This window comes from Ostrea edulis, chromosome 9 (genome assembly GCF_947568905.1).
Source record: "Ostrea edulis chromosome 9, xbOstEdul1.1, whole genome shotgun sequence".
NCBI classification, from domain to species: Eukaryota; Metazoa; Mollusca; class Bivalvia; order Ostreida; family Ostreidae; genus Ostrea; species Ostrea edulis.
The window spans coordinates 47,005,544-47,033,120 of record NC_079172.1 but is presented as its reverse complement, the minus strand read 5'-3'; the positions used below and the strand labels follow the sequence as shown (position 1 = coordinate 47,033,120).

At 34.0% G+C, this 27,577-nt stretch overlaps 1 protein-coding gene across 1 annotated transcript in view; it reads left to right on the top strand.

Moving 5' to 3' along the window:
- Nucleotides 1-27,577, top strand: part of LOC125660113 (fibrillin-2-like) — a 64,078-nt gene that overhangs the window by 13,131 nt on the left and 23,370 nt on the right. The window contains exons 3-54 of the mRNA XM_056150763.1: nt 2,937-3,204; nt 3,430-3,542; nt 3,725-3,792; nt 3,880-4,115; nt 5,815-5,931; nt 6,017-6,130; nt 6,323-6,436; nt 6,763-6,879; nt 7,089-7,202; nt 7,377-7,607; nt 7,732-7,845; nt 9,541-9,657; nt 9,998-10,114; nt 10,305-10,418; nt 11,226-11,342; nt 11,431-11,547; nt 11,683-11,799; nt 12,126-12,242; nt 12,740-12,856; nt 13,431-13,547; nt 13,638-13,751; nt 14,057-14,173; nt 14,263-14,376; nt 14,486-14,602; nt 14,712-14,825; nt 14,959-15,075; nt 15,158-15,271; nt 15,405-15,518; nt 15,606-15,722; nt 15,830-15,943; nt 16,489-16,605; nt 16,701-16,814; nt 16,951-17,067; nt 17,162-17,275; nt 18,165-18,281; nt 18,380-18,493; nt 18,586-18,702; nt 18,794-18,907; nt 19,351-19,467; nt 19,566-19,679; nt 19,825-19,941; nt 20,037-20,150; nt 21,714-21,830; nt 21,923-22,036; nt 22,324-22,437; nt 22,580-22,696; nt 22,793-22,906; nt 23,708-23,824; nt 24,018-24,131; nt 24,723-24,839; nt 24,953-25,066; nt 27,161-27,277. Of these exons, the coding sequence (XP_056006738.1) occupies nt 2,937-3,204; nt 3,430-3,542; nt 3,725-3,792; nt 3,880-4,115; nt 5,815-5,931; nt 6,017-6,130; nt 6,323-6,436; nt 6,763-6,879; nt 7,089-7,202; nt 7,377-7,607; nt 7,732-7,845; nt 9,541-9,657; nt 9,998-10,114; nt 10,305-10,418; nt 11,226-11,342; nt 11,431-11,547; nt 11,683-11,799; nt 12,126-12,242; nt 12,740-12,856; nt 13,431-13,547; nt 13,638-13,751; nt 14,057-14,173; nt 14,263-14,376; nt 14,486-14,602; nt 14,712-14,825; nt 14,959-15,075; nt 15,158-15,271; nt 15,405-15,518; nt 15,606-15,722; nt 15,830-15,943; nt 16,489-16,605; nt 16,701-16,814; nt 16,951-17,067; nt 17,162-17,275; nt 18,165-18,281; nt 18,380-18,493; nt 18,586-18,702; nt 18,794-18,907; nt 19,351-19,467; nt 19,566-19,679; nt 19,825-19,941; nt 20,037-20,150; nt 21,714-21,830; nt 21,923-22,036; nt 22,324-22,437; nt 22,580-22,696; nt 22,793-22,906; nt 23,708-23,824; nt 24,018-24,131; nt 24,723-24,839; nt 24,953-25,066; nt 27,161-27,277 (6,349 nt within the window). The remainder of the gene's footprint in view (nt 1-2,936; nt 3,205-3,429; nt 3,543-3,724; nt 3,793-3,879; nt 4,116-5,814; nt 5,932-6,016; nt 6,131-6,322; nt 6,437-6,762; nt 6,880-7,088; nt 7,203-7,376; nt 7,608-7,731; nt 7,846-9,540; nt 9,658-9,997; nt 10,115-10,304; nt 10,419-11,225; nt 11,343-11,430; nt 11,548-11,682; nt 11,800-12,125; nt 12,243-12,739; nt 12,857-13,430; nt 13,548-13,637; nt 13,752-14,056; nt 14,174-14,262; nt 14,377-14,485; nt 14,603-14,711; nt 14,826-14,958; nt 15,076-15,157; nt 15,272-15,404; nt 15,519-15,605; nt 15,723-15,829; nt 15,944-16,488; nt 16,606-16,700; nt 16,815-16,950; nt 17,068-17,161; nt 17,276-18,164; nt 18,282-18,379; nt 18,494-18,585; nt 18,703-18,793; nt 18,908-19,350; nt 19,468-19,565; nt 19,680-19,824; nt 19,942-20,036; nt 20,151-21,713; nt 21,831-21,922; nt 22,037-22,323; nt 22,438-22,579; nt 22,697-22,792; nt 22,907-23,707; nt 23,825-24,017; nt 24,132-24,722; nt 24,840-24,952; nt 25,067-27,160; nt 27,278-27,577) is intronic.

Here is a 27,577-nt window from a genome sequence, read left to right as displayed (position 1 = left end):
AGTAAAACGCATTATGACATAAATAGCTGCTATAAGGCTACGCATGCAGAAAATGAACGAAGCATATTGTATGACATCTCAAAGTTCACACAAGTGTAGTATTGTCTAAATTTATTACGAGCTCGAGGACCTTCACCGTATTTTGACTTCTGAATTCGTTTTTGAGTTGCTTTTACTTAATTATGTTTTATTAAGTATCTTACAAAATGATTAATATATTATACATGTAGATTTAGATACCAATACACAATATCCTATATTTAAATTATTGTTTTACACCAAACCACCTCTAATTTCTTTTGTAAGAGAAAATTGGGTATATATGTCGACAGATACAGAACAGGGTTAATAACATGCTTTAATTGATATGGAGATTAGCTGTGGTTTTGACAAGATTGCATGAAATCTGCTCGACAAAACCAACAGTGATCTTCTGCTGACCTCTTCTCTAGAAACAGGTGTTGGATGCAAATTAACCTTATACCTATTTATATGAAAAAACATAAACCAATCAGAGAGAAAAAAAAAACCAAGTTAAAATACCACAATTATATATTTGTAATCCAATTACTAATTTTCTCATTATATAGTAAAAGCATAAAATTAACATTATATAATTCTTCCGTTTTATGGCTTTGTGACTGTGGATGAACACATACAGCAGTATACAAAGAATTAAAACTATTACGTTATCGTACTTAGGAGGATTTCAGTGATTGATGACTACGAATTGCTTCTCATCGCGATTATATAATAAATAATCTTTGCACTTTGTGACATTCATTTTGATGAAGAATGTTCATACGCACCGTGCGTATTTATGTCAAAGAACCAAAGGTTGAAAAAAAAATCCACCCCTCGATGGGAAAGATGTCCATCTCTTACCAATCATTGATAACTTCTTATATCTACAACCTAGCCAATGTCTGGTGTATTGTGGAACCTAAATCTGGTAATAGAAATAATTCAAATTATTAATTCACTGTCCATAGGACAATTCCTTTACATTACACTGTATGTGGAAAGCTTCGTGACGAAAAGCATTTTCAAGGGAAGCCGTTCACGCAATGCTTCATCATCGCTTGGGCCGTTGACTTCATTATTTTGTATATTTGCTTCAATAAAAGTTCCTATTCATTTAAACGCTCCAAGTGTGAAAAGTGCATTCAGTGCCAGTTTTCTCTTATAAATCATGTTTCTTAATAGTACAGAAAACGAAAATAATAAATTAGAATATAATATGAATTAACACTATGACATGTGCTGGAATGAAAGTAAAAGTATAATGGCAAATTCGATTTCCTCCAGGTATTTACACTTCCTCATTGGTTTGATGAAACATTTGATGTAATATTGGATGACTAGCAACGATCAATATTCTCTCTCTCCCCCTCTCTCTCTCTTCATAGAAACATTCAACATGAATATATTGAATTAAATTTCAAGAAATGTAGATTTGAACGTAATCTTCACATATTAAAAAACAACCTTTATAGCAGATGATATTTTTCGTTCATTTATTTTTGAGTAAATATTATCGAAGCAAGAGAATCAGATTAAAGTATCTTTTTAACTTCCTTGATGTACAAATATCTATGTAGCACAAGGACACAGTGTGTATATTATTGAGTGGAAGATGGGCTGTATTATCCATGTATTTATTCACGTTGTTCATCATTTCAGAACTTAACAATGATGAGGACAATAACCGAAGTCCTAAATCTTACATTCTTGATACACGAATAGCTCAGGTTTTGATAAATTGACGCCTTGATATTGTTTTACCAAAATTCCAGAATAGCAAACTACGTGTGTTGACTGAATATTTTAAAACCCCATTCCATCCATCAACCAGGAACCAATGGTTTTAAATTTAATTTCAAACCAAACCCCATGGTGCTACAAATTTGCAATTTTAAAGTAAAACATTAATTCTATTTTGCATTAATTACTTCATCCAGTTTGATGACCTTGTGCTGAAAGCAAAAGAATATATATATATATATATTGAATTTCATTCATATTTCAATAATGAGATCAAACCGAAACTGTGACTTAGGTCTGTTCTTAGTCTATGGTGCTTTAAGATTGAACTCAATTCTTTAGAATAAAAAAAAAGGTTATTCTTGACTCTCTTTTGAATAAATCAGATTCTTTGTTGTCTTTTAAAACATCTATATTAAATAACATACCTGTAGTTATTCTCGCAATTTTTATAGAAAAATAAGTCAATCACTTTGGATGAAAAGAACACAATCTGAGTTTGAAGACGAATATTAAAATTCCAGAAACTTATCAAATATATCATAAAGGAATATATGAAAGGAAATTATGCTTTAAGATTAATTATAAACCCTTTCGATAAAATTTGAACAGATTATTAGATTATCAGAATTAAAATGCAACAATTCATATATTTTTTACATTTCCTTCGAAATTAGTGACATTTTCTTCTTTTAAATTATGTTTTACGTTCCAGTAAACATTTGTGGAATATTCATCCATCAATTATAAAAAACAAAAACCAACAAAAAAAAAAAAAAAAAAAAAAAAAAAAAAAAAAAAAAAACCCACAGCGATTTGTATTTAGAATCCGAATCGTACATTTCAACTTTAATTTTGAAAAAAAAAAAAACCCCACAAGACTTAACCTTTTTTAACATTTGGTTTGTATTTCATTTCGTTGTAAAATTATCAATCAATTTGTGCCTGACTAAATGCCATGAAAGGTTATTCACATATAAACTGTGATGTCCACCGAATCAAATGTCGATATTGTATAATTAGGTGAGTGTGGATACAAAAATTACAGTATGACAACTGTTTTCATAATTTCTGTATTTACACCCATCCCCCAGTGAATTAAAAAAATACGATATGATATTTTTTTTTAACTCTTCGTCATTTAATATAAATTTCCTGCAATCTTTTCACAGCCTGCTTTGAGGTATAACCCCTCCCAGCCATGGTGGTTACCAGGGATGCTAGGTTCACTCCGGGATACCCCGGACTTTGGAAAATACTCCCGTTTTTCTTCATTTTCTACATTTGCCCGGTCCACCACGGCGTCAGACACAACAAAGGGTCACTCCGAGGATAGTCTCCGACGAAGGAATACTGTGGTGGTCATCCTAATGATCATCGCTGTCCTGGCGGCCATTGCCGTCATACTTGGAATCACCCTTTATTTTCTCTACCATAAAGGTACAACAAGTATCATTGGACAGGGTTTGATGACGTCATATGTCTTGATTCACAACTCAATTTGAACGAATTGATAATATACATGATATGTAATGTAGTATGGTACTCGGTCAAAATTTAACTTCATACAATTATTTTTCATTATTCATTGCTAACAGAAGCATATTCATTACATTAAGTACATGAATTAAAAAGAATTGACATGATTTATTTCTTTTCTGACAGCAATAATCCGAGCCCACATAAACATTACCATTTACAATCGTAACTTCACCGAGGACATGGACAACCACACCTCATCGGATTTTCAAAATATAGCTGAGCCTTTATGTGACGAAGTTAGTACAAAAATCAGTACTCCGTGAATATTGTGATATTGAAAATAATCACATATATATAGCCATCAGAATCGCTGTTTATTCTATATTGTATGAGATTGCAAAAAATCACTACTATTGTCGAAGTTTTGAGTATTGTATCATTCGTATGGTAATGCTGTACTGTTGTATACATTTTACAGATGGACAGATATTTCTTTACCAGCGAATTCAAATATTTCTATCTCCAGTGTAAAGTCCACGCCTTAACGTAAGAAAACTCATTCTTGATAATCGACAGCCTATTGATCTCTTTTCATTCTACAGACAGTAAAATAGATTTATTTTCTCCTGACAGGGATAAAGCAGGGAAAGTGGGAGTATCCTTTAGCATTGACTTTCTAGATAACATCTACACCCAGAACGTGAAAGTCATACAAGACATCATTTTAAAGAAATCTGGACGACTCGTGAAGGACAATGCGCTGTTCCTCGTTATTCGAGATTTCCTGGTTTACATTAAGAGCTTTAGTATACGACTAGAAAAGATTCCAACAGACGGTCCGATCAGTTTGCCCCGAATTCCAGTTTATGGTATGGTATAATAAACATTTCCATCATATATATCACCTCTCCCTTCAGTGGGAAATTAGCACCCCCAATCCATCAGTTATAACACTAACATAACTTTGCTAGGTGACAGGTTTGCGTTTTGCTTGAGAGTGCTTTATTTTGTTTTTGTATTAATAGTATTTGCCTTACTTGGAACCATGTGTTTTGCAATATCTTATATTCCCCCCTACACTACAATATCGTGAAGCTTTCCAATAAGAATATATAAAATAGGGTGCAAAGTAGGGCAGATGTAAAACAAAAATGGGCACACAACTGAAAAATATCAATCAATTCATAATCAGAGGACAGTAATACTTCAACGACTACCACACCTGAATCAACGACGAAAATCTTTAAGACAACTACGACGAAATCAACAGGAAGGACAATAGTGATTCCGTCTCTGAGTGTGGGAACAATCAAGACAGATATAACTACAACACCTTCCACAACGACTGCCACCTCTAGTACAACCACACCACCACCGACACCTTCCACAACGACTGCCACCTCCAGTACAACCACACCACCACCGACAACTTCCACAACCACTGCCACCACCAGTACAACCCCTACCACTACAACCACTCCACCACCAACAACCACCGTTTATGTTCCCAACTATTGGGATATATTGCTAAACAGATATGGGTTAAAGAAAGGGGTTGTGGAAGAAGGTTCTTCCCTTCCAGAATATCCCAAGGAACCTGGTGAGAAAGTGCACAATCACCGCCTAGACCCCATTAGATGCCACATATCCCCAGTAACCAGCTTTCCTAGATGTGTACGTTCAACACCTAGTATATAGATTCCACATATCCCCAGTAACCAGCTTTCCTAGATGTGTATGCGTTCAACACCTAGTATATAGATTCCACATATCCCCAGTAACCAGCTTTCTTAGATGTGTATGCGCTCAACACCTAGTATATAGATTCCTGCTTTTTGTCGATTCGTATCCAGCGTGTTTGTGATACTGCAGAGTTGCAAAATTTCAAAAAACTTTTTCTTTTTCTGCCCGGAACTCCTTTCAACTTGAATTTTTGTCCTCTTTCAAAATTGATATGAGTTTAGTCACTGTTAGTGATAAATTTTCAAGTTTGTTCAAAATAGAATTTCGAAATGTATCAATGTACATGTATAATTGAATATGAGAGAAAGTATCATTAATTTCATTCGAAAAAAGCTTGGGTTGTATTTTAGTTGTTCCTTTCTCACTCGGTGTAAAAACTGAATTGTATACACATCATTTATTTTCTCAAAACAGCAGATTTATGCAACTAAATAGCTTTCAAACTGCCATCCTTCTATTTCCCCACTCTAGGAATATTCATATTCATATCATAATCCGTAATGAAACACATAATTCATGATGCCATACTGCACATCTGTTGGCCATAACCAAATTTTGATAATTATGCAAATACAACTTTGCAAACTACTTACTTGATATCTGTACTGAATCGTAAGAGCTTGTTCATATAAATCCTTAAAAGCGGTGATGGTTACTAATATACTTACATCCAATATATAAAATATGATACTGTACTGAAAAAGATAATGTACTCACGTGAAGACAACAAAATCACACATTCTTTTCTGGTGGGATAAACGGTATTTTGCTTTCTAAAAATATAAAAGATATCGTCATGTGTAAAACAATTGAATATTTTAATAGACGATAAATGTTCAGAAGAGCCATGCCGAAATAACGCCACCTGTGTGAGCAGCATACACAACAGTCGATATCAATGTCACTGTGCTGTGGGCTGGACCGGAAAACACTGCGAAAAAGGCAAGTTGTAGTCATATTTACATTTATAGATATTACACTTTATTCTCATCTAGAAGGAATTCAATTATTCGTTTTGTTATTTTAGATATCAATGAATGTACAAAATACCCGTGTCATAACAATGGGACATGCATCAATACTGACGGTAGTTTCCTTTGTCTGTGTGAGTCAGGATGGACTTCCCAACATTGCACAAAGGGTAGGAAAGATATTGCATAGTAGAGCAAGTACTCGTCTTATTACACACGCACACACACACACACAGAGAGAGAGAGAGAGAGAGAGAGAGAGAGAGAGAGGCTTTCGTGTGAATATGTACATGTATCTTTGTTAATACCAATCAAAAACTTTGTAATATTTATCTATCTACCTATCTGTATATCTATTTCAGATATAAACGAATGCAAGAACTCGCCTTGTCAGAATAATGGAACCTGTATAAATAACAATGGGTCCTATTTGTGTGTCTGTAAACCTGGCTGGACAGGATTCCACTGTGATAATGGTAAGCCTCATTCACAGTAAAGAAGAATGTGCCGTGTTACAATAGCATTACAGCATGCGAAAAAGCCTTTACATTCTGTTGTAATTTTCAACAATTTAAACAAAGATTTATATAGAATAGTTTTCCTTAAGAAAGACCTGCACATTAGTATAAAAGAGAAATAAATACGAAAAGTGATCCATCTTTTAAATGCTATAAAGAACAAAAATACCAGAGGTTGGATTAGGTGTCAAGGAGGAGTAATCATCGCCTGTTGACTTTATCACACTCGGCGTACGACCTCTATCTTGATCAGGTTAATGTAACTTTCTATATAACTATTTCAGATGTTATAGAATGTTCTACTATTTATCCATGTGAAAACAATGGCACCTGTCACAATAATAATGGTTCCTACACCTGTGCTTGCACGGAAGGATGGCAAGGACAAAATTGTCAAGATGGTAAGAGAAAATGCTTATAACAAACCTGAATTTTAATTCTAAATAATAAATTAGTGAAGATAAGGAACAGTGATCAATCTCATAAATCTTGAAAACTGATTCTTGGAAACACAGAATCACTATCATCATTAAAAGAAATGTATTGACTCACAAGAACACCAGTTCGTAAGTTGATGGTAAAATTATGTTTAAAACTGCTTAACTTTTAGATAAAAATGAATGTCTCTCATCTCCATGTCAACACAATGGTACCTGCTTAAATACACCTGGCTCCTATGTCTGTGAATGTGATGAAGGATGGCACGATCTGAATTGCCATCAAGGTATTCAGAATTACATCATTCTATATTGCAAAAGTACATAACACTTTCTGCACTTTAAAAAAAGTAAGTTCAATTACACGAACTGTTGACTATCACGATTCTACACAATATGCATTGAATAAATATTCAAATATCCCTTGATTCGCATACATTATTCATTTTTGTTTCTTCCAGATGTGGATGAATGCAATGATTTCCCCTGTGAAAACAACGGAACATGTATCAATAATAACGGTTCATATACATGTAATTGTATCGACGGCTGGCGGAACAAAACCTGTGGAAATGATATTGATGAGTGTTTAGAACGCCAGCCCTGTCAGAATAACGGGACTTGTTTTAACAACGAGGGCTCGTACACATGCAATTGTACAAAGGGCTGGCAGGGTCAAAACTGTGAAAACGGTGAGAATTCCACGCTCCTTTTGAATTGACACTTTAAGAATAAATCATATACATGGTATTAATTCACGGTTTTAAAAACTTTATAGTCATATTTGCTTTTCTCATGATTTGGCTGTTTTTGTAGATTGGAATGAGTGCAGAATTTCGCCATGTCGAAATAATGGTACATGTGTAAATACCATTGGATCGTACATTTGTAACTGCACAAGCGGTTGGGAGGGACATGATTGTGAAAAAGGTAATGTGTAAAACAATTTCTACATGTGTCGTCAACACGATGTGACCTTTTATTACATCTCAATATGAATAAGTGTTTGAAACACATCCATTTTATTGTTCCTACACGGTACCTTCAATCATTAGATTTTATGTACTGAGCTTATCAACTTCTGTATTATATGTTGAAAGACTTTTTCAGTTCTAGATCTCATATATATTTTCTGTCTTGACAATTATTTCTGCACAACTTCAATGTTTTGCGAATGTGAGTTATTAAAAAAGCAGGGAAACTTCCATATCAATCGAGCAAACTTTGCTGAATGTGTTATTTGCTATTTTTGGTATATTTTCTTCTGACTACCATATTCCATTCAATGAAAAAGTGAAGATAACAAACAGTGATCTATCTCAGAATTCCTTTTAATGATATAGATTTGAGAGTAGGGCAAACATGGGCCCCAGGACATATCAGAGGTGGTATCAGGTGCCTAGGAGTAGTAAGCATCTCCTGTTGACCGATTACAACCGCCGTAAGCCCTATAGCTTGATCGGGTAAACGGAGTAATCCTTAGTCAAAATCAGTGTGTAAAGAACAGCTTAACAATTGGCATGATACACATCAGACAGCATTTGACTTAGTGACAACTAATATATTTCAAATGGATCGTTATAACGACCATATGATTACGAAAGACTGACTTTAAACGTGAGTGTTGATCACCTGTAATGTATTTGTCAGTAGCCAACCTCGATTTAAAAACTGGCCTTACGCAGAACACGGTCTTGTATATCGAATCAGTTGAGAGACATAAACACTATATGCAGGGGATGCTTACTCCTTCGAGACACCTGATTCCAACTCTGGTGTGTACAGGTGTCCATGTTTGCCCTTCTCTTAATTTCATATTCTTGATATAAATTATGAGATTCATCACTGTTGTCTTGACCTTTCATTAAAAATAGTGAATATTATCATGCATGATTTAGATGATTATTTTTGTTTACATATGGTCAACACGTCATTCAATTACTCTTATCTTTCTTGGAATACCTTTAAAGGCTTCATACAATCAACTGCTCTCTTTAATAGTGTCCACTTATTCTTTCATCAAATTAATTCAATATGTTCTATATAGATTAATTCAAAAAGACAACTCATATTGGAAATTCATCAAATACACATGCACTGATTTCTTAACTTATACTCTTTATACGTAATGTATCAAACACTACCGAGTTCGAACTCTAAGGAAAGATAACTCTAAATATATTAGTAGTACTCTTACGTTAGTAAATTTAAATGTAATTAAGAAATAAATTTCATTGTTGAAAATACCTGAAGAAATAAATCACGGCGCTTTACACCAGCATACTTTATGGAGAGCGTTAACTGCATGGTGGTGTTAAACACTGTAGTTATTCATTTTTAACATTTACATTCTACTTCTATTCTGTTTGAATCTCCAGTTGTTGAAATAGACATACTATATTATATCAAGATTCATACGCATATTCTTCACATCTGCATCGCATTCATGAGGGAGTGCCTATCATTACAATTGGTAAAAATATAGAAGGCAAAGGAATCGGAAATATAAATGTTCTATATTTAACCCCTGCATAATGTCGGATATACCCGGTAGTCTAGTTATTTCATCTGCAATGTCTGCGGTCTCTCTTTTGTAAGATATGTACATGCTCTCTCTCTCTTTAGACATTGACGAGTGCACAGTATCCAATCCATGCAGAAACAACGGGACATGCTTAAATAAAAACGGCTCTTACGTTTGTGAATGCACCGAAGGTTTTATGGGCAAACATTGCAAAGAAGGTAATTCCCTTATAAATCTTGCTACTTCATCTTAACGGATTAGTTATTTTGATAATAAATCATTTAAGTAACAAGTATGAAGTAAACAGGACACAATTTTCAATTCAATTTTAGAATAAATCAACAATTTAAAGATGAACAATCCTATTTCTTGAAATATGTCAATGGGAATCCAAGGGAATCTACACCATTTTGATTTATGGCCTGCGATTTTTCATTTTAATTCAGCAATCAAATTGAATAATATCACGTTTAACTCAATGTTCTTTTTAGTTACCCTAGTGCGTTGATAAATTGGAAGTGACGTTTATATTTCATTGGCTTACATTTGTTTTTAAAGACCGAAACGAGTGCGAAAAACTTGGTCTCTGCCAAAATAATGGAACGTGCCACAACAATAATGGTTCCTATGTCTGTTCTTGCAGAGAAGGATGGCAGGGACAGCATTGTGAAAAAGGTGCATATATATTTAAGACATTTCGTCAATGCTAAATATTAGTTAGTTGATTACCTTTTTAAAGATTAAATCATTAATATAATTAAAATATTTCAAAATTGTACTCACGTATAGAGACGTCTGATATCCTTATATACGTGTCAACTATTTTATTTTATCAAACTGTATTGAAATGTTTTATTATTTGTAGACGAAGATGAATGTAAACAGTTTCCTTGCGAAAATAACGGAACATGTGTTAACACTATTGGCTCCTACCTGTGTAATTGCAGTGAAGGATGGACCGATCAGGACTGTAAAACGGGTACCCAGTTTTTCTTTACATACCTATATAATTGTAAGCCTATTTATAGACTCATTTCAGTCCCAGTCCCTCTCCACCTGGTGGTATAGCTAGGTATTTTAAATGCATATTTATTTATTGTCATTATTAATTACATACCATTATTATTAACCAGTAGTAGAAGTCGCAATAGTAATAATATCGTTACTATTATTAGCATATCATTACTGCTTTACCCATTGATGTAGTTCATTTAAGATGTTAATGAATGCAGGAGCGTGGATAACTGTGAATACAATGACACTTACCACGATATCCCTGGTTCCTATACATGTGAATGTTTTGAGTGATGGCAAGGGAAACTCATCTTCAAAAATAAAATTCAAATTAGTTTTATATGAAAAATGCCTTTGACTTAAATTGGCATTTTGGTTTATTCAACTTATTTTATTCATAAAGTGAATGTAAAAATAATCACAATCCTTACAAATGCCCTTTTGAACGGTTAGATGAACCTAGTCAACAAGACGAATCTAGGCTTTGCAACTACTCGTATACAATTAAAGATAAACTGAAAACATTAAGAATTTCTATCATCAGTTTCGAAACGGGCAAACCATTATCTCTCAGTGTCTTATGCAATCTCTCAATCAGAATTGTTATTCCTGGTTCTGGTTAAGGGCTACTGACATCGCTCGGGTAGACTGCACATATATCCCCAAGACTCCTCAAGTCAGCATCTGGGTTTTTTGAAAAAATATTCATTCTAAATCAAATATCTCATTCATGAATTAGTTCAAAATGAGTAATAATTTCTTTCGTTTGTAGATGTGGATGAATGCAAAATATTGCAGCCTTGTCAAAATAATGGAACATGTCTTAATAACAATGGTTCTTATGCTTGTAATTGTGCGGATGGATGGAGCGGAAAGTTGTGTGATAATGGTATGCACTTCAAAGTAAAAATATCGATCTGAATATAATCAGTTCAACATATAAGATGACGTACATTTATTCATACCCTTACCCACAGATATCAACGAATGTGACCTAATCTACCCTTGCCAGAATAATGGAACTTGCATCAACAACCATGGGTCATACACATGTAATTGTACAAGGGGGTGGGAAAATAAGGACTGCAAAGAAGGTAATTACAAAACGATATTCTCTTGTATACCATAATAGTACTTCAAATTTGTATCATATTCTGTGGTGTATGAATAGGAAACATATCTCACGGATAATGATAAAGAGCTGTTATTAATGGTTATTTATTTCTTAGATTTGGATGAATGTACTGTTTATGAACCATGCCAGAACAATGGAACATGCACGAACAACAATGGATCATATTTTTGCACATGCGCAGAAGGATGGCAGGGAAAAGACTGTGAAGAGGGTATACATTTTGATTAATGATTTTTCTCACCTTTTCAAACAGATAAGGTCTAATTCAAGATATATCTTGTTTCTGTTATTTTGTTTTGATGTTAGATGCAAATGAATGTCATCTTTCACCTTGTCAAAATAATGGTACTTCTGTAAACAACCTTGGGTCTTTGCACGTGCAGCTGTCCTAATGGTTGGAAAACAGAACACCTGACTGATAATTCATACATCATTATCTCTTCGTCGATTTGATGAATTTATTATTTGGTAACTTAAACTACGCACGTATACCACATATCTGAGCAATAATTTATTTCAAATTATAAACTATTACAGACATCAATGAATGTATCGTTCGGAGTTCGTGTGAAAACAATGGAACATGCATCAATAGCAATGGTTCTTATGCCTGTAATTGTACACCTGGGTGGCAAGGAAAAAATTGCAAAGATGGTATGATAATGTTTATTCGTTTTATGATACTAGTATATCGTAGAGAACATTTTCTCTTGTTTAATGTTACATGTGCTAGAAATCAAAACTCTAATAGCAATGCTATCTGCCTTGTCGTGTTCATCTGTGAGTAAGTGTGCTACTAATGTTAGTGTCTTTCTTGTTATCAGTATACAAACAACGTATTATTATATTCTCTAAATATACATATCTTGCTTCTCAGATATTAACGAATGCGAACGAGCTCCATGTCTCAATAATGGAACATGTATCAACAATGAAGGTTCTTATTCTTGTAACTGTACGGTTGGATATCAAAACCAGGACTGTGTTGATGGTATATAAACCTAAATATAATTTGTATATAAATATATCAATTTCAATAACTGTTCGTTTGCTCCATGTTAAACATTAAATGCATGGTGTGTATTTGAGTAAACCTGTTTTGCTCTCTGTTGGTGAACAGTCTATAACAGTTACATATATATCTACGTCAGATGTTGACGAATGTACGGTGTTCGAACCATGTCATAACAACGCAACCTGTATCAATAACAATGGGTCCTATCTGTGTTATTGTAAAGATGGCTGGCAAGGGCAACAATGTCAGAAAGGTAGGAAATGTGGGCTCATTGTTGGTATGTTTTATTTGTACGTTTTTGTCGTCCCATTCGGGAAATGACGTAATAAGCTATACGTGAAATGTCACAAATTTTGACCTATTCCTGAAACTCTTGGCTGTAGTAGTGATGTTTCTCTATCTAATCAAAACCTACAGTGACACAGAACCTTCAATTTTAAAGTCTTTCCCTAAGAACCCATGACTCTCACTTCTGATAACTGGCTCTTAGCAAAGGAACAATCACTATCGGTGTTAAAGGTCTTAGGTTTGACGCTAGGTCGGAATCGAGAATCCAACCCGGGTCTCATATTTACAAAGCGAGTGCCTTCCCACTAGTATTCAGTTATTCCTCAAAATGTATGTACTTAAAGTAATAGCAGTATTAGATATCAATATTGAATAAATACCAAAATTTCAAGATCATTTTAATCTCCAAAACACATCCAACTTTCAACGCTGTTCTACGATTCTCTCAGTACCAGTAGTTTATGGCCTGTTAAAAGTCAATTTTTGTTGTAAGCATCTCATCTGGGGGTTTTTAATTTATAAATTGATCATTTCTTCAGATGTGAACGAATGTGATAAGTTTAATCCATGCCAAAACAACGGAACATGCATTAACAATAATGGTTCCTATGTTTGTAACTGTACGGAAGGCTGGCAGGGATATGATTGTGATAAAGGTAATTGTCATATTAACTACAACATGTTTTTCAATTAAACAACACAGCGTATTTCATGGCCTTTTCTTTCTCATCATTTTATCGTTTTAGATCGATTAGAGTGCGAGTTATTTCCATGTGCAAACAATGGTACTTGTATCAACACTCTGGGGTCATATACTTGTAACTGTACAGACGGATGGCAAAACAAGGACTGCAAAGACGGTACAGTCATATGTTCCTTCCGCTTGTTGGCCTCTTTGGCATGTTACGAGCTTATTCTTCAATACTAATATCAACATAATGATTGAATTATGGAAATTTATAAATTGGAAGTTCCATTAAGAAGGGACAATAAATATTGTCATCGTGTTCATAGCTAGTAAATATTGTGATATGCAATGTACACTCAATACGTCTTTTGGAGCGTGAACAAGTTTCTTGTATTTAAGCACAGTAGACGTATCTTAAAACATCTATAATTCAACACTTGCATTCCATGATCAATGTATTGCAATCGCTGTTTTTAGATGTGAATGAATGTGAAAAGTTTAGTCCATGCCAAAACAACGGAACATGTATCAACAATAATGGTTCCTATATTTGTAATTGTACGGAAGGATGGCAGGGACATGATTGTGACAGAGGTAAAACAATATACCACAACCATATTATTTTTTTGAATTTTAGATATGGTTTTTGCAACCAATGCTTTACTAAACTATGTTCGTTTAAGATTTTGATGAATGTCAGCTATCACCGTGTCAACATAATGGTACCTGTATCAATACAAACGGTTCTTACACCTGTAACTGTACCGAGGGATGGAAGGACAAGGATTGTTTAACAGGTTAGAAAAACCCATGATCTTCAAACGCTGTCCTCGAATATTAAACATTTTTTTAAAATCGATTAATTGAATACAAATTTCGATTTTAAAAAGTGAAAATTTATTGCAGATGAAAATGAATGTGATGTATTTGAACGTTGCAAAAACAACGGAACATGTTTAAACAACAACGGATCCTATGTCTGTAATTGCACGGAGGGATGGAAGGGGCATGATTGTGAAGAAGGTATATATTTTCCTTCCTTAGTTTATAATTGTAAAATATTCGTGTAAAATATATTGTGTTTGTACACGAACCCTTCAAATAATGGTTCAAATCTTATGTTTTTCTTTAGACATTAATGAGTGTGATTTTACACCCTGTGAAAATAATGGAACTTGCCTAAATACTAACGGATCATATTCGTGTGACTGTACAGACGGATGGACAGACAAAGTCTGCAAAACAGGTAATCTAATTAGAGTAATCAATCAATGACATTAATAAACTTTTGATATAAATTTAATATGATAATGTGAAAAATACCGAGTCTCATATTTGGACATTCGTAATGCGATGTATAAGCATATCACTTTTTAAAGATGTGGATGAATGTGAAAAGTTTAGTCCATGTCAAAACAACGGTACATGTATCAACAATAACGGGTCCTACACATGCAACTGTATGGAGGGGTGGCAGGGACATGATTGTGACATAGGTAAATGCATCTATAATCAAACAGTATCGTATTTAAATATTATGGTTTAGAATGAATTTTGACGAAAATGTTTTCGTTTAAGATTTTAATGAATGTGAACTATCACCATGTCAACATAATGGTACCTGCATAAATACAAACGGTTCTTACACTTGTAACTGTACCGAGGGATGGAAAGACAAGGATTGTTTGATAGGTGAGAAATAATCGGGATTTGCGTCATATCCATACGCATACCTTGACATACTATATTATGCTATCCATAAATGATGGCAACAGTCTTCTTTAACTGATATTCCTATGGCCTGATTTTTTAAAATCTTCTCTAGATGTGAATGAATGTGAATCTTCACCTTGTTCTAACAACGGAACATGTATCAACACAAATGGCTCATATGCATGCAACTGTACGATAGGATGGAAAAGTAAAGATTGTATAGAAGGTAAGCTGAAAGATAAAGTCACAACATCTATTTGAAAAACTAGAGGTATAAAATTATAGAACTCAACATAACGTTTTATTCTTATAGACCAAGATGAATGTGAGAAGTTTAGCCCATGCCAAAACAACGGGACTTGTATGAACAATAATGGTTCCTATGTTTGTAATTGTACGGGGGGCTGGCAGGGACATGATTGTGACATAGGTAATTCGCAGATTAAATCAAATTTGAGCATTGAAATACACAATGAACGTTCAACAATCTATTTCGTAATCAATTCATTACAATGTTTGTATTGGGGTTTTTCCTAGATCGATTAGAATGTGATTCATATCCTTGTGAAAATAATGGTACATGCATCAACACTCTTGGCTCCTATACCTGTAATTGTACAGATGGATGGCAAAACCAAGATTGCAAAGAAGGTATTTATGCATTGAATTTCCTCTTTCTATTGGAAGGTACAACATTATTTTTGTACCATTATTTCAATCTGAATGATCCTCCTATATTTTATTCTGCTCATTTTCACTCCTGTTGTAATTTCAACAATTCCGAAAATGTGAGAATAAGACTAGTCAAATTAAAATGTTTGTGAAAACAGAACAGAAACAAACAAATATTTTGATTTGCAAGAAGTGAAAGAGATATCATATCGAAAACTTGCAAAGCAATCGTATAAACCATTTCATACATAAAAGAATGTAATGTATATGTAAATAAGTTTTCCCTCTAAATATCATATCATTGGTTTTGCATTTATGCACAGGGGCCTTCCTGCTGGCTTGTAGAATTAAGTTGGGGGAGGGGTCAACAGCAGTCTATCTAAAACTTATAGATAGACTATTGTTGATTTTTTCCAAACTTAATTTGACATGTACATGTAGACATCGTCTTTTATCGTTCAATGCATTCAATACTAAATCTTATGTGTTATATTTCTATATCATGTTATAATCGCTATTTTCAGACTTGAACGAATGTGAATCGTTCCATCCATGCCAAAACAACGGAACATGTATCAACAATAATGGTTCCTATGTTTGTAATTGTACGGAGGGATGGCAGGGACATGATTGTGAGGACGGTAAGTACCAATATTGCATTTCTTTACATTTATCGTAAGAAAGGATTATGAATGCACTTTCGAAATCTTATTTTAAACCGCTTAATCTACTTCAGATCTGAATGAATGTGATTTCGCTCCATGTGAGAATAATGGAACATGTGTAAATAATAATGGCTCCTACATATGTAACTGCACAGACGGATGGACAGACAAAAACTGCAAAAAAGGTAACTTCATTTTGTGTATTCTTCCCTTAAATGATATCATCTTGAAATTGATGATTTATTTAAAAATTAACAATGTGAAATGTTAAAACTTTCCTTCATTCCATTCTATGATGTATACATCGGTTATATTCTCCAGATGTAAATGAATGTGAAAAGTTTAGTCCATGTCAAAACAACGGAACATGTATCAACAATAATGGTTCCTATGTTTGTAATTGTACGGAGGGCTGGCAGGGACATGATTGTGACAATGGTAATTATAAAATAAACAATACATTTGAACATTGAAATAAGTTCCCACAACAGACTTATTGATTTATGATCACATTTTTGTTTTATTTTTCTAGATCGATTAGAATGTGATTTGTTGCCTTGTGAAAATAATGGTACCTGTATCAACACTCTTGGATCCTATACTTGCAATTGCACGGGTGGATGGCAAAGCAAAGATTGCAAAGAAGGTATATATACATAAAAGCAATTCCCCTCTTTCGATTGCAAGCTGCATACCTTTTTGTACCATTATTCGAATGTGAATGTGACTCGAGTACTCTGCCAGCCTCAATTTCACTGCACTTGTATTTTCGCCAATGCTGTATAGGTGATAAGGTATGAATAAGTCAAATTAAACTGGATTGAAAATGCAGAACGGAAATAAACAAAGATTTTGTTATTGACAGAGGAAAAGGTTTTTCATTCGCAAAACATGAAAATAATTAAGAAGGAACTCGTCTTATTACATAGACTATTATTATAGACCAGCCTTGCAAAACTTCAAAATGATAGCAGTTTGTAGTGTACATTGTACTTGTAAGCTGACCTTGTCCTGGGATGGAAATAAAGACATAACATTATGTTTACCTATATACAAGTTTATTTTTTGCACTTATTTTATTTTATAACAACACCCCCCTCCCCATTGTGGCTGTTGTTGGTCTTGGCAACTAGGCAATGAGTAAAATTTTAAAGTTTTACATTAAAATTTTACCATGTAAATTACACCTGTGTATTGACACCCAAATGGTACAGGCCAAAAACACATCATTGCCTAATGTTATATCATAAAATCAAGCAACAAATTTCGCAGATCTTCTCATTCCGGTTGACGGCAATGAGACGATTTGCAATCACCCCCAAACATCAATCATTAAAATGTCAATTTTCAATTAAACAAAAAACCATATGACTATGATTCCGGTGAGCGGCAATCATAGACTATTAATATTATTCGGGTTTTTTTCAACCTTAATCATACATGTACATCTAGATCTCGCCTTTCATTACGGAATATTTTCAGAATTAAATATTATGTGTTATACATTCATATTGTGTTATAATCGTTATTTTCAGATGTGAACGAATGTGAAACGTTCTATCCATGTCAAAACAACGGTACATGTATCAACAATAATGGTTCCTATGTTTGTAATTGTACGGAGGGCTGGCAGGGACATGATTGTGAGGACGGTAAGTACCAATATTGCATTTCTTTACATTTATCAGCAGGAAGAAATAAATATTTTTGGGATTCAACCGTGTCCAATTCTTATTTTCATATACTTCAGATCTGAATGAATGTGATTTCGCTCCATGTGAGAATAATGGGACGTGTGTAAATAACATAGGCTCCTATATATGTAACTGTACAAACGGATGGACAGACAAAAACTGCAAAAAAGGTAATTTCATCTGTTTTAATGGTATTATACAACTAACAATTTCCATTCTAAACAATCCAATGATAGCAATATCCTTTGGTTATGTTCTTTAGATGTGGATGAATGTGAAAAGTTTAGTCCATGTCAAAACAACGGAACATGTATCAACAATAATGGTTCCTACACATGTAACTGTACGGAGGGCTGGCAGGGACATGGTTGTGACAGAGGTAGTTGTCCGATCAATATGAACATTGAACTACGTTCCAACAATAGACTAAAAATTCTATTCATAACGTTTTCTTTTGTTTTATTTTCTAGATCGATTAGAATGTGATTCGTTTCCATGTGAAAATAATGGTACCTGCATTAATACTCTTGGATCCTATACCTGTAATTGTACAGATGGATGGAAAAACCAAGATTGCAAAGACGGTATTCAATACAAACATATTTTTGCACTTTTTAAAAAAAAAATCTGGATGATACTCCTAGACTGTATGCTGTCCCATTTCCACTGCAGTTGTATTTTTGCAAATTCTTATTGTGTATGGATAAGTCAAATTAAAATGAATGTGAAGAATAGAGAACGGAATTGAACAAAATTTTGTTATGCACGGAGTGAAAAGAGATATCATTCCGAAAGCGTGCAAATAAACAAGATTAGTATGATAATATTACATTTGTAAATACGTTTTCATTCTGAATGTTTTATTCTTGGTTTCAATTTATACACAGGTGAGGGACTTGTTACTGGCTTGTAGAATTAAACTTAATTTTACAAGTTTATGTAGATATCGCCTTTCATTACTGAATATTTTCAGTTCTGAATATTAAGTGTTATACATTGATAATTGTGTTATAATTGTTATTTTCAGATGTGAATGAATGTGAAACGTTTCATCCATGTCAAAACAACGGTACATGTATCAACAATAATGGTTCCTATGTTTGTAATTGTACGGAGGGCTGGCAGGGACATGATTGTGAGGACGGTAAGTACCAATTTTGCACTTTTTCATATTTATCGACAAAAAGAGATTGATATGTTTGCACTTCAACTGTGTCAAATTCTTATCTTTACCTATTTCAGATCTGAATGAATGTGATTTCGCTCCATGTGAGAATAATGGGACGTGTGTGAATAATAACGGCTCCTATACATGTAACTGTACAGACGGATGGACAGACAAAAACTGCAAAAAAGGTCATCTTTTTACGCGTATTCTCCCATCATTTATTATATTAATGGTGATGATGTATTGTAAAACTAACAGTTTAAAATTTACACCGTAAACAATTTCTCTCTTGTTTCTTTAATGATGATTATATACCTTGGTTACGTTCTTCAGATGTGGATGAATGTGGAAATCTTAGTCCGTGTCAAAACAACGGAACATGTATCAACAATAACGGGTCCTATGTCTGTGATTGTACGGAGGGCTGGCAGGGACATGATTGTGACATAGGTATTTTTTAAGTAAAGATACAGTTGAACATTGAAATCAGTTTCCACAATAGACTTTTTAATTAATTCATAACATTGGTTTGTTTTATTTTCTAGATCGATTAGAATGTGATTCATATCCATGTGAAAATAATGGTACTTGCATCAACACTCTTGGTTCCTATACCTGTAATTGTACTGATGGATGGCAAAACCAAGATTGCAAAGAAGGTATGATTATGTAGTTTTAAAAAGGGCACAGGCTACAAACTTATTTTCGTAACATTATTCACAATCTGAAGACGATTCCTATCCTCTCTGTATTCCCATTGTCACAGCAGTTGTATCTTCGCTAATTCTGATGAGATATAAATCAGTTATGTGAAAATATGGATATGTAATGGAAATTGTTTTTATAAAGAGATTAGGTTGAAACACACTGAAAAGAAATATAATTCATAAAATGTGAAAATTACCAAGGGAGAACTCATACCTGTGAACTATTGATACTTATGTGTAATAATTATGTGTTACTTGCTATAATTCAATACATACCTCACGACTAGACTTTTGAACATCATAGACAGTTGTGTTTCCAACAAAAATGGAATAAGGAAATTTTATATCTAGTGATCAGTCATCCAAAAAAATACATGATTTGTTAAACACTGCTGTTTCCACGCACAAGTACTCTGACGTTGAAATAAAAAAAATATGCTGGAGTTCCTCATTGACAATATCTACGTAGTCTTTGATGAGCAGGTCTTCCAACAGTGTTGGCATTCCCATGGGCAAGAATTGTGCTGCTTTATTAACTGACCTCTTTTTATATTCTTATTAAGCAGAATTCATTCAAAGGCTTCTACATGAGAAAAATCTTTAACCGTGGCCTTCAACTCGAAAGTTATATATTGACGACGTGTTATCTATTAACAATAATCATTTTCATTCATATGTCCATTGCGCATATCTCTAAGAACTCGAAATAAAAGACACCACGGCGTCCTGCACACACACACACACACACACACACACACACACACACACACACATATATATATATATATATATATATATATATATATATATATATATATATTCATTGAAAATATATATTAACGGCATAACAACTCAACTTTATGACAAGCGGGATGATTTCACCTCCGTCGTAAACTTCCCATATTGATGTAGCAATATTCCATTATCACCTGCATGTGGTATTTATATCTCTCAACTGATTCGATACGCAATAGCTGGTTCTCCGCATGATCAGTTTTTAAATTGAGACAGTCTACTGACAAACACGTTAATGTTATAGAGGTTTCAACAGTTTTGTTTAAAGTCAGCATTTCGCAAAGTCTATGGTCGTTATATTTAACGATCTATTTTGCCAATACAACGTATCATTGGGTTAAATGCTGTCTGACGTGTTCCATACCAATTCTTGGCACCTTAATTTTGACTACGGATTACTCCGTTTACCTGATTAAAATATAAGACTTCCGTTGTGTGTGATCGACAGGGGATCCTTACTCCTCTTAGGCACCTATTTCCATATCTGGTATATACAGTGATCCATGTTTGCCCAACTATTTATTTTGTATTGCTTATAGGAGTTATGAGATTTATCACTGTTCATTATCGGCACATTGCATAAATTTATTGAGGTACGTTTTCATTCTGAAAAGTGTACACTTGGTTTTGCATTCATTTAAACGTTTTGATGAATTAATATTCACAATAGTAAATATGAAGTATCATAAATATTTACTCTGTGATAATCGATAATTTCAGATGTGAATGAATGTGAAAAGTTTAGTCCATGTCAAAACAACGGAACATGTATCAACAGTAATGGTTCCTATGTTTGTAATTGTACGGAGGGCTGGCAGGGACATGATTGTGATGGAGGTAAAGGATGTGAAAATAATATCGATAACATTTCAATCTTAAACATGGTGTCTCTATCTATAGAATGTTTCGTCAAATTATTTTCGTTTAAGATTTTGATGAATGTCGGCTATCACCCTGTCAACATAATGGTACCTGTATAAATACAAACGGTTCTTACACCTGTAACTGTACCGAGGGATGGAAGGACAAGGATTGTTTAACAGGTGAGAAAGAAATATAGCATATTCTAACGATAATGTCCCCGCACAAAACTGTGACTAGCAAACCATCTATCTAGCAAGCCATGATTTTCTAGATGTAGACTAGGAGATAAAACAGTAGTGTTTGGTTGTTTCTCTTTAATTGGAAATACATTTCGATGAATGTCAAAGGCGACATTCTCGTTAGATTCTTATTTTGTGGAATTAGAATAATCACCTTACTCTTACCTTGATATAGGTTGATATGGTTATTCACTCTTCTGTTTATGATCAATCTTTCTTCTATGTAGACGTTGATGAGTGTGACTTGTCACCTTGTTTCAACAATGGAACCTGTATCAATACGAACGGTTCATATGCATGTAACTGTACAGCAGGTTGGAAAAGTAAAGATTGTGATGAGGGTAAACATATTGTCAAATCTTTATTTCAAGACAACTTCGTACATTCTATTCAAAATGCTTAATTATGCACCCATCATATCGTTCAAAGAAATGTTTCTCATTGATAAAATCTAATCTACTGGTGGTTTTTTTTATATTTTAGATAAAAACGAATGTGATATATTTGAACTATGCAAAAACAATGGAACATGTTCAAATAATAACGGCTCCTATGCTTGTAATTGTGCGGAGGGGTGGCAAGGACAGAACTGTGAAAAAGGTATTTGTTGTCTTTATAATTTCAGATTTATGTTAACGTTTATGATTGAACGCGAACTGTATTCATAATAATTTCTGTTCTATATAATTCTTTCAGATCTAAATGAATGTGACTTTGCGCCATGTGAGAATAATGGAACGTGTATGAATTATAACGGCTCCTATACATGTGAATGTACAAATGGATGGACAGACAAAGATTGTAGAGAAGGTGATTATATCAACTTGTGACTGTTGTTGTTGCATGTTATTTCATGAACCATTCCATAATTTTTCACTCGTAGAGACGTCACCAACCTTTGGTATAATGCAGCAAATTTTGACTAATGCATGACGCTCAAGAAAAAGATGAAGATAACGAACATTGATCAATATCATAACTGACGGCGGGTGTAACCGGTCAACAGGGGATGTTTACTCCTCCTAAGCACCTTATCCCACCTTTGATATATCCAGGGGTCCATGTTTGTCCATGTTTGCCCAACTCTCTATTTTGTATTACTTATTGAATTTATGAGATTGAATCACTTTTCGTTAGCTTCGCCTACATTTTAATTGCTAGGAATTTCAATAATGCTATGTATCGTTAATATCATTTTATTAGCGATCGATATACACTGAAAATCACCATTAGACGAAAACTATTTCCTGTATGACTCAAAGTTTTATATGCTACTGATTTTCACGGGTCTTTGATATTCGTTAATTAATTTGATCTTTTATTACGTCGGGGTAATCGACGTTCACATTGCAAGAACAGTGTAGTATATCCGCCGGATCTGGTGTATTTTCTTCGATATTTATATAAATAACTATTATATAGTTTACTGTAGACACTAGCTATAGACACGTGTAGCTTAGCGCAGAAAATTAGCTGTTTTTGTTCATTTGAAAAGATACATGAAATTAGCTTTTGTTTTCCTGAGAAATGGACGGCGGCTTCTGACAATTAACCTTTAATATATAATGAAATTTATTTTCCAGATGTAAATGTGATAATCGATAATTTCAGATGTGAATGAATGTGAAAAGTTTAGTCCATGTCAAAACAACGGAACATGTATCAACAATAATGGTTCCTATGTTTGTAATTGTACGGAGGGCTGGCAGGGACATGACTGTGATATAGGTAAGATTTACTACAAGGACACATGGGATTCCGATGCTAAACCTCTAAACAAGTTTTCTACCAGAAACAAGAGTTGTGGCATTAGTAGTGTTCAATTATCACCGCCAGTTCACACTCCACTCTGCACTCCTTGTTTGGATGTATTCCGTATAAGATTTTATCAATGACTTGTGTATGTTCTTATCAATTTCAGATCGATTAGAGTGTGATTCGTTTCCTTGTGAAAACAATGGTACCTGCATCAACACTCTTGGATCCTATACTTGCAATTGTACGGATGGATGGCAAAGCAGAGATTGCAAAGATGGTATATTTTCATGTCATATCTCTCTTCTTTGACCTGTTACTGTGAACAGTCTTATTTGACCATGTACATTTCAAAACAATTCAAGTTGATAATTTCCCCAGTGGGCATACGAAATATCTAGAAAGTTCAGAAAGTGCATCTTGATCAAAAGTTTTGATTATTAAAACAATTTCAGGAAAGTAGTACGTTAGGAGATCACAAAGTACGCCAGAATATGATAACCATTTTGTCAAATTTTCTTTCAAAACTGTTTAACATTAGATATCTTTTTCAAAATTGTGTGCAGAACAATGCCTACTATCAGATTATTGATACAAATGTCATTGAAGCTTAATACACTTCGTTTCTATTATTATATGAAGGCCACAATTGAACATCGAAAATGTGTACTTATTAATGCTGATCTGTTAATTATAATCTTATGAAGCAGAATTTATTCCAACTTCATAATTATGATCATATATATATATATATATATATATATATATATATATATATATATATAACTCTAAACACTCTGTAGACCTGTACACTTCGTAGATATATTTATATATAGATACATTAAATGCATCATCAACATTATACATTTAGATGTGAACGAATGTGAAAAGTTTAGTCCATGTCAAAACAACGGGACGTGTATCAACAATAATGGATCCTATGTTTGTAATTGTACGGAGGGCTGGAAGGGACATGATTGTGACACAGGTAACTACCGGTGTATGTGTGAATGATATCAGTATGTTCTTATTTCTTAACTAGTATGTGCAATAAAACATTCTATATCAACTGGTTATGTCAAAATATTTGAACTTTTGTAGATGAATTAGAATGTGAATTATTCCCATGCGAAAATAATGGCACCTGTATCAACACTTTGGGATCGTATACCTGTAATTGTACTGAAGGATGGCAAAATGAGGATTGCAAAGACGGTTTGATATTTATCACTCATAGAATATAAGATTAATAGAACATTTGATGAGAGAGAGAGGGAGAGAGAGAGTTGGAGTTCCTCAATGACAATATATTCGTAGTCTTTGGTGATCAGGTCTTCCAAAGGTCTGTTCAAATTCCCAGGGGCAAGAATTGTGCTCCTTTGTTAGTTGACCAGTTTTGATATTCTTATGGGGAAGAATTTGTTCAACATCGTCTACATGAGAAGAAACAATCTCTAGTCGTGGCCTTCAACTTGATATTTAGATGTATTGACAACGTTTTATCTATCAACAATAATCCTTTTTAATCATATGTTGATTCGATATACTATCCAAGTGAAGTGAACTCGAAATAAATTATATCACAAAGTCTTTCACATATTCTTCGAACTTAGATATTTTATTGAATATAGACGGTAACGGCAAACTGATAACTCAACTTCATGACAAACAGGATGATTTCAGTTTTTCCATCGTCAACTTCCCATGTAGCAATATTCCATTATCACCTGCATATGATGTTTATGTCTCTCAACTGATTCGGTACGAAAGGGCTTATTCTGCATATGATCAGTTTTTAAATCAAGGCATGCTACTGACGAAAATGTTGATATGACAGGGGTTTCAACAGGGTCGTTTAATGTCCGCTCTTCGCAAATTATATGGTCGTTATAACGATCTAGTTTGGCAATACAGCTTGTCATTGGATCAAATATTGCTTGACGTGTTTTATACCCATTGTTAAACCGTTATTTGCAGACTGAGTTTGCGTACGGGTTGCTCTGTTTATTTGATCAAAGATATAGGGCTAACGGCGGGTGTGACCGGTCGACAGGGGATGCTTACTCCTTCAAGGCACCTGATCCCAACTCAGGCACATCCAGGAGTCTGTGTTTGCCCAACTCTTATTTTGTATTCCTTATAGGAGTTATGATAGGGATCCGTGTTTGCCTATCTCTCTTTATGAGATTGATCACTGTTCGTTATCTTCGCCTTTCATTAATCACTGTTCGTTATCTTCACCATTTTATACGTTAGTTTCAAAATGATAAGCCATGCACTTACCAATCTGTAATATGCCTTCTCCCGACACCCTTTTCTTTGTAATATCATAGAAGTATATTGATGAGAGGTGAAGATAACGAACAGTGATCAATCTCACAATTCCTATAATCAATACAAAATAGATAGTTGGGCAAACACGGACCCCTGGACACACCAGAGGTAGGATCAGGTCCCTAGAAGGAGTAAGCATCCCCTGTCGACTGGTCACACCCGCCGTGAGCCCTATATCCTGATCAGGTAAACGCAGTTGATAACATTAGCCGACATATTACATAAAATTGAAATTTCTCTTTATTGAAAGGTAAAGAAGGGAGTAAATACCATGCGTAGAAATTATCTGCACAATTTTATGTGCAATGAAATCCCAAATTAGCCACCTTAAAGTAAAATTAATACACTGTACATTAAACAGAAATGATTTGTTGTCGCCACGTCTTTTGATCCGGAGCTGTGAATGTCATCACATCTCATCACGTGATGTACATGGATGAAGAGACGTACACGTCTCATACCCTTGTCAATCTCCCTCCGCCAACTTCAACTCACTTAAAAGACATGTTTCCACATATTTGAAATTTCATCTACATGTACAATGTATATTTGGTACAAAGCGGTGTTTATTTACAGAAAACATGCAGTATTTCTACTGAATCGATATAATGATGGAGAGGGTCCATGGGATCATTTCTCCACACCATAAAAATAAAAAAGAAATTACCGCTCAGGGTCTAAAGTATATAAATTGTATTCTATAAAGAAGAGATAATTTTCTACAGAGAATTCGGTCATTAATTTAAGTGTGAAGAGTCTTTATCCTTTAAACCAGCAACAAAATTTCAGAGTATCCGATATATACGATGTAATTAGTAACTACTTACCATCATAGGTTTCATCAGCGACATGTGAAGATGAATGCTTACAGACTTTTTTGTTTTAAAAAGCTGTATCTATTTTCTCAAGCCCCTTACCTTAAAATATATTCCATTTATAGAGCTCAGAATATTTAAAAACGGATTTTCTTTTTAGATGTTGATGAATGTAACACAAAGTATCCTTGCTTAAACAATGGAACCTGTATTAACAATCAAGGATCATACAGTTGTAACTGCACACTCGGATGGAAAGGCTATAACTGTGAAGAAGGTGAGTATCTGATTAATCGCTTTTTATTAAGTCGTTATACGCCGACTTCTTCATTAAACAAGGCTGAACGTATTCAGATTAGTAAGACCCGGATTGAAATACGGATTGCCCCCCCCCCCCCCTCTTGCTATTCGTCATATTTACCGACGAGTAGTCAAATGTAAGTTTCTTTTTTCAAAGAATAGAATATTTTTTTCAGATTGGTCAAAACGAGTAAACACACATACTTTAATCTGTGCTTAAAGTGATACTCTGAAACTGATTTCCTTTCGTTGAAAGTGTTCAGGTATATCTAAATAT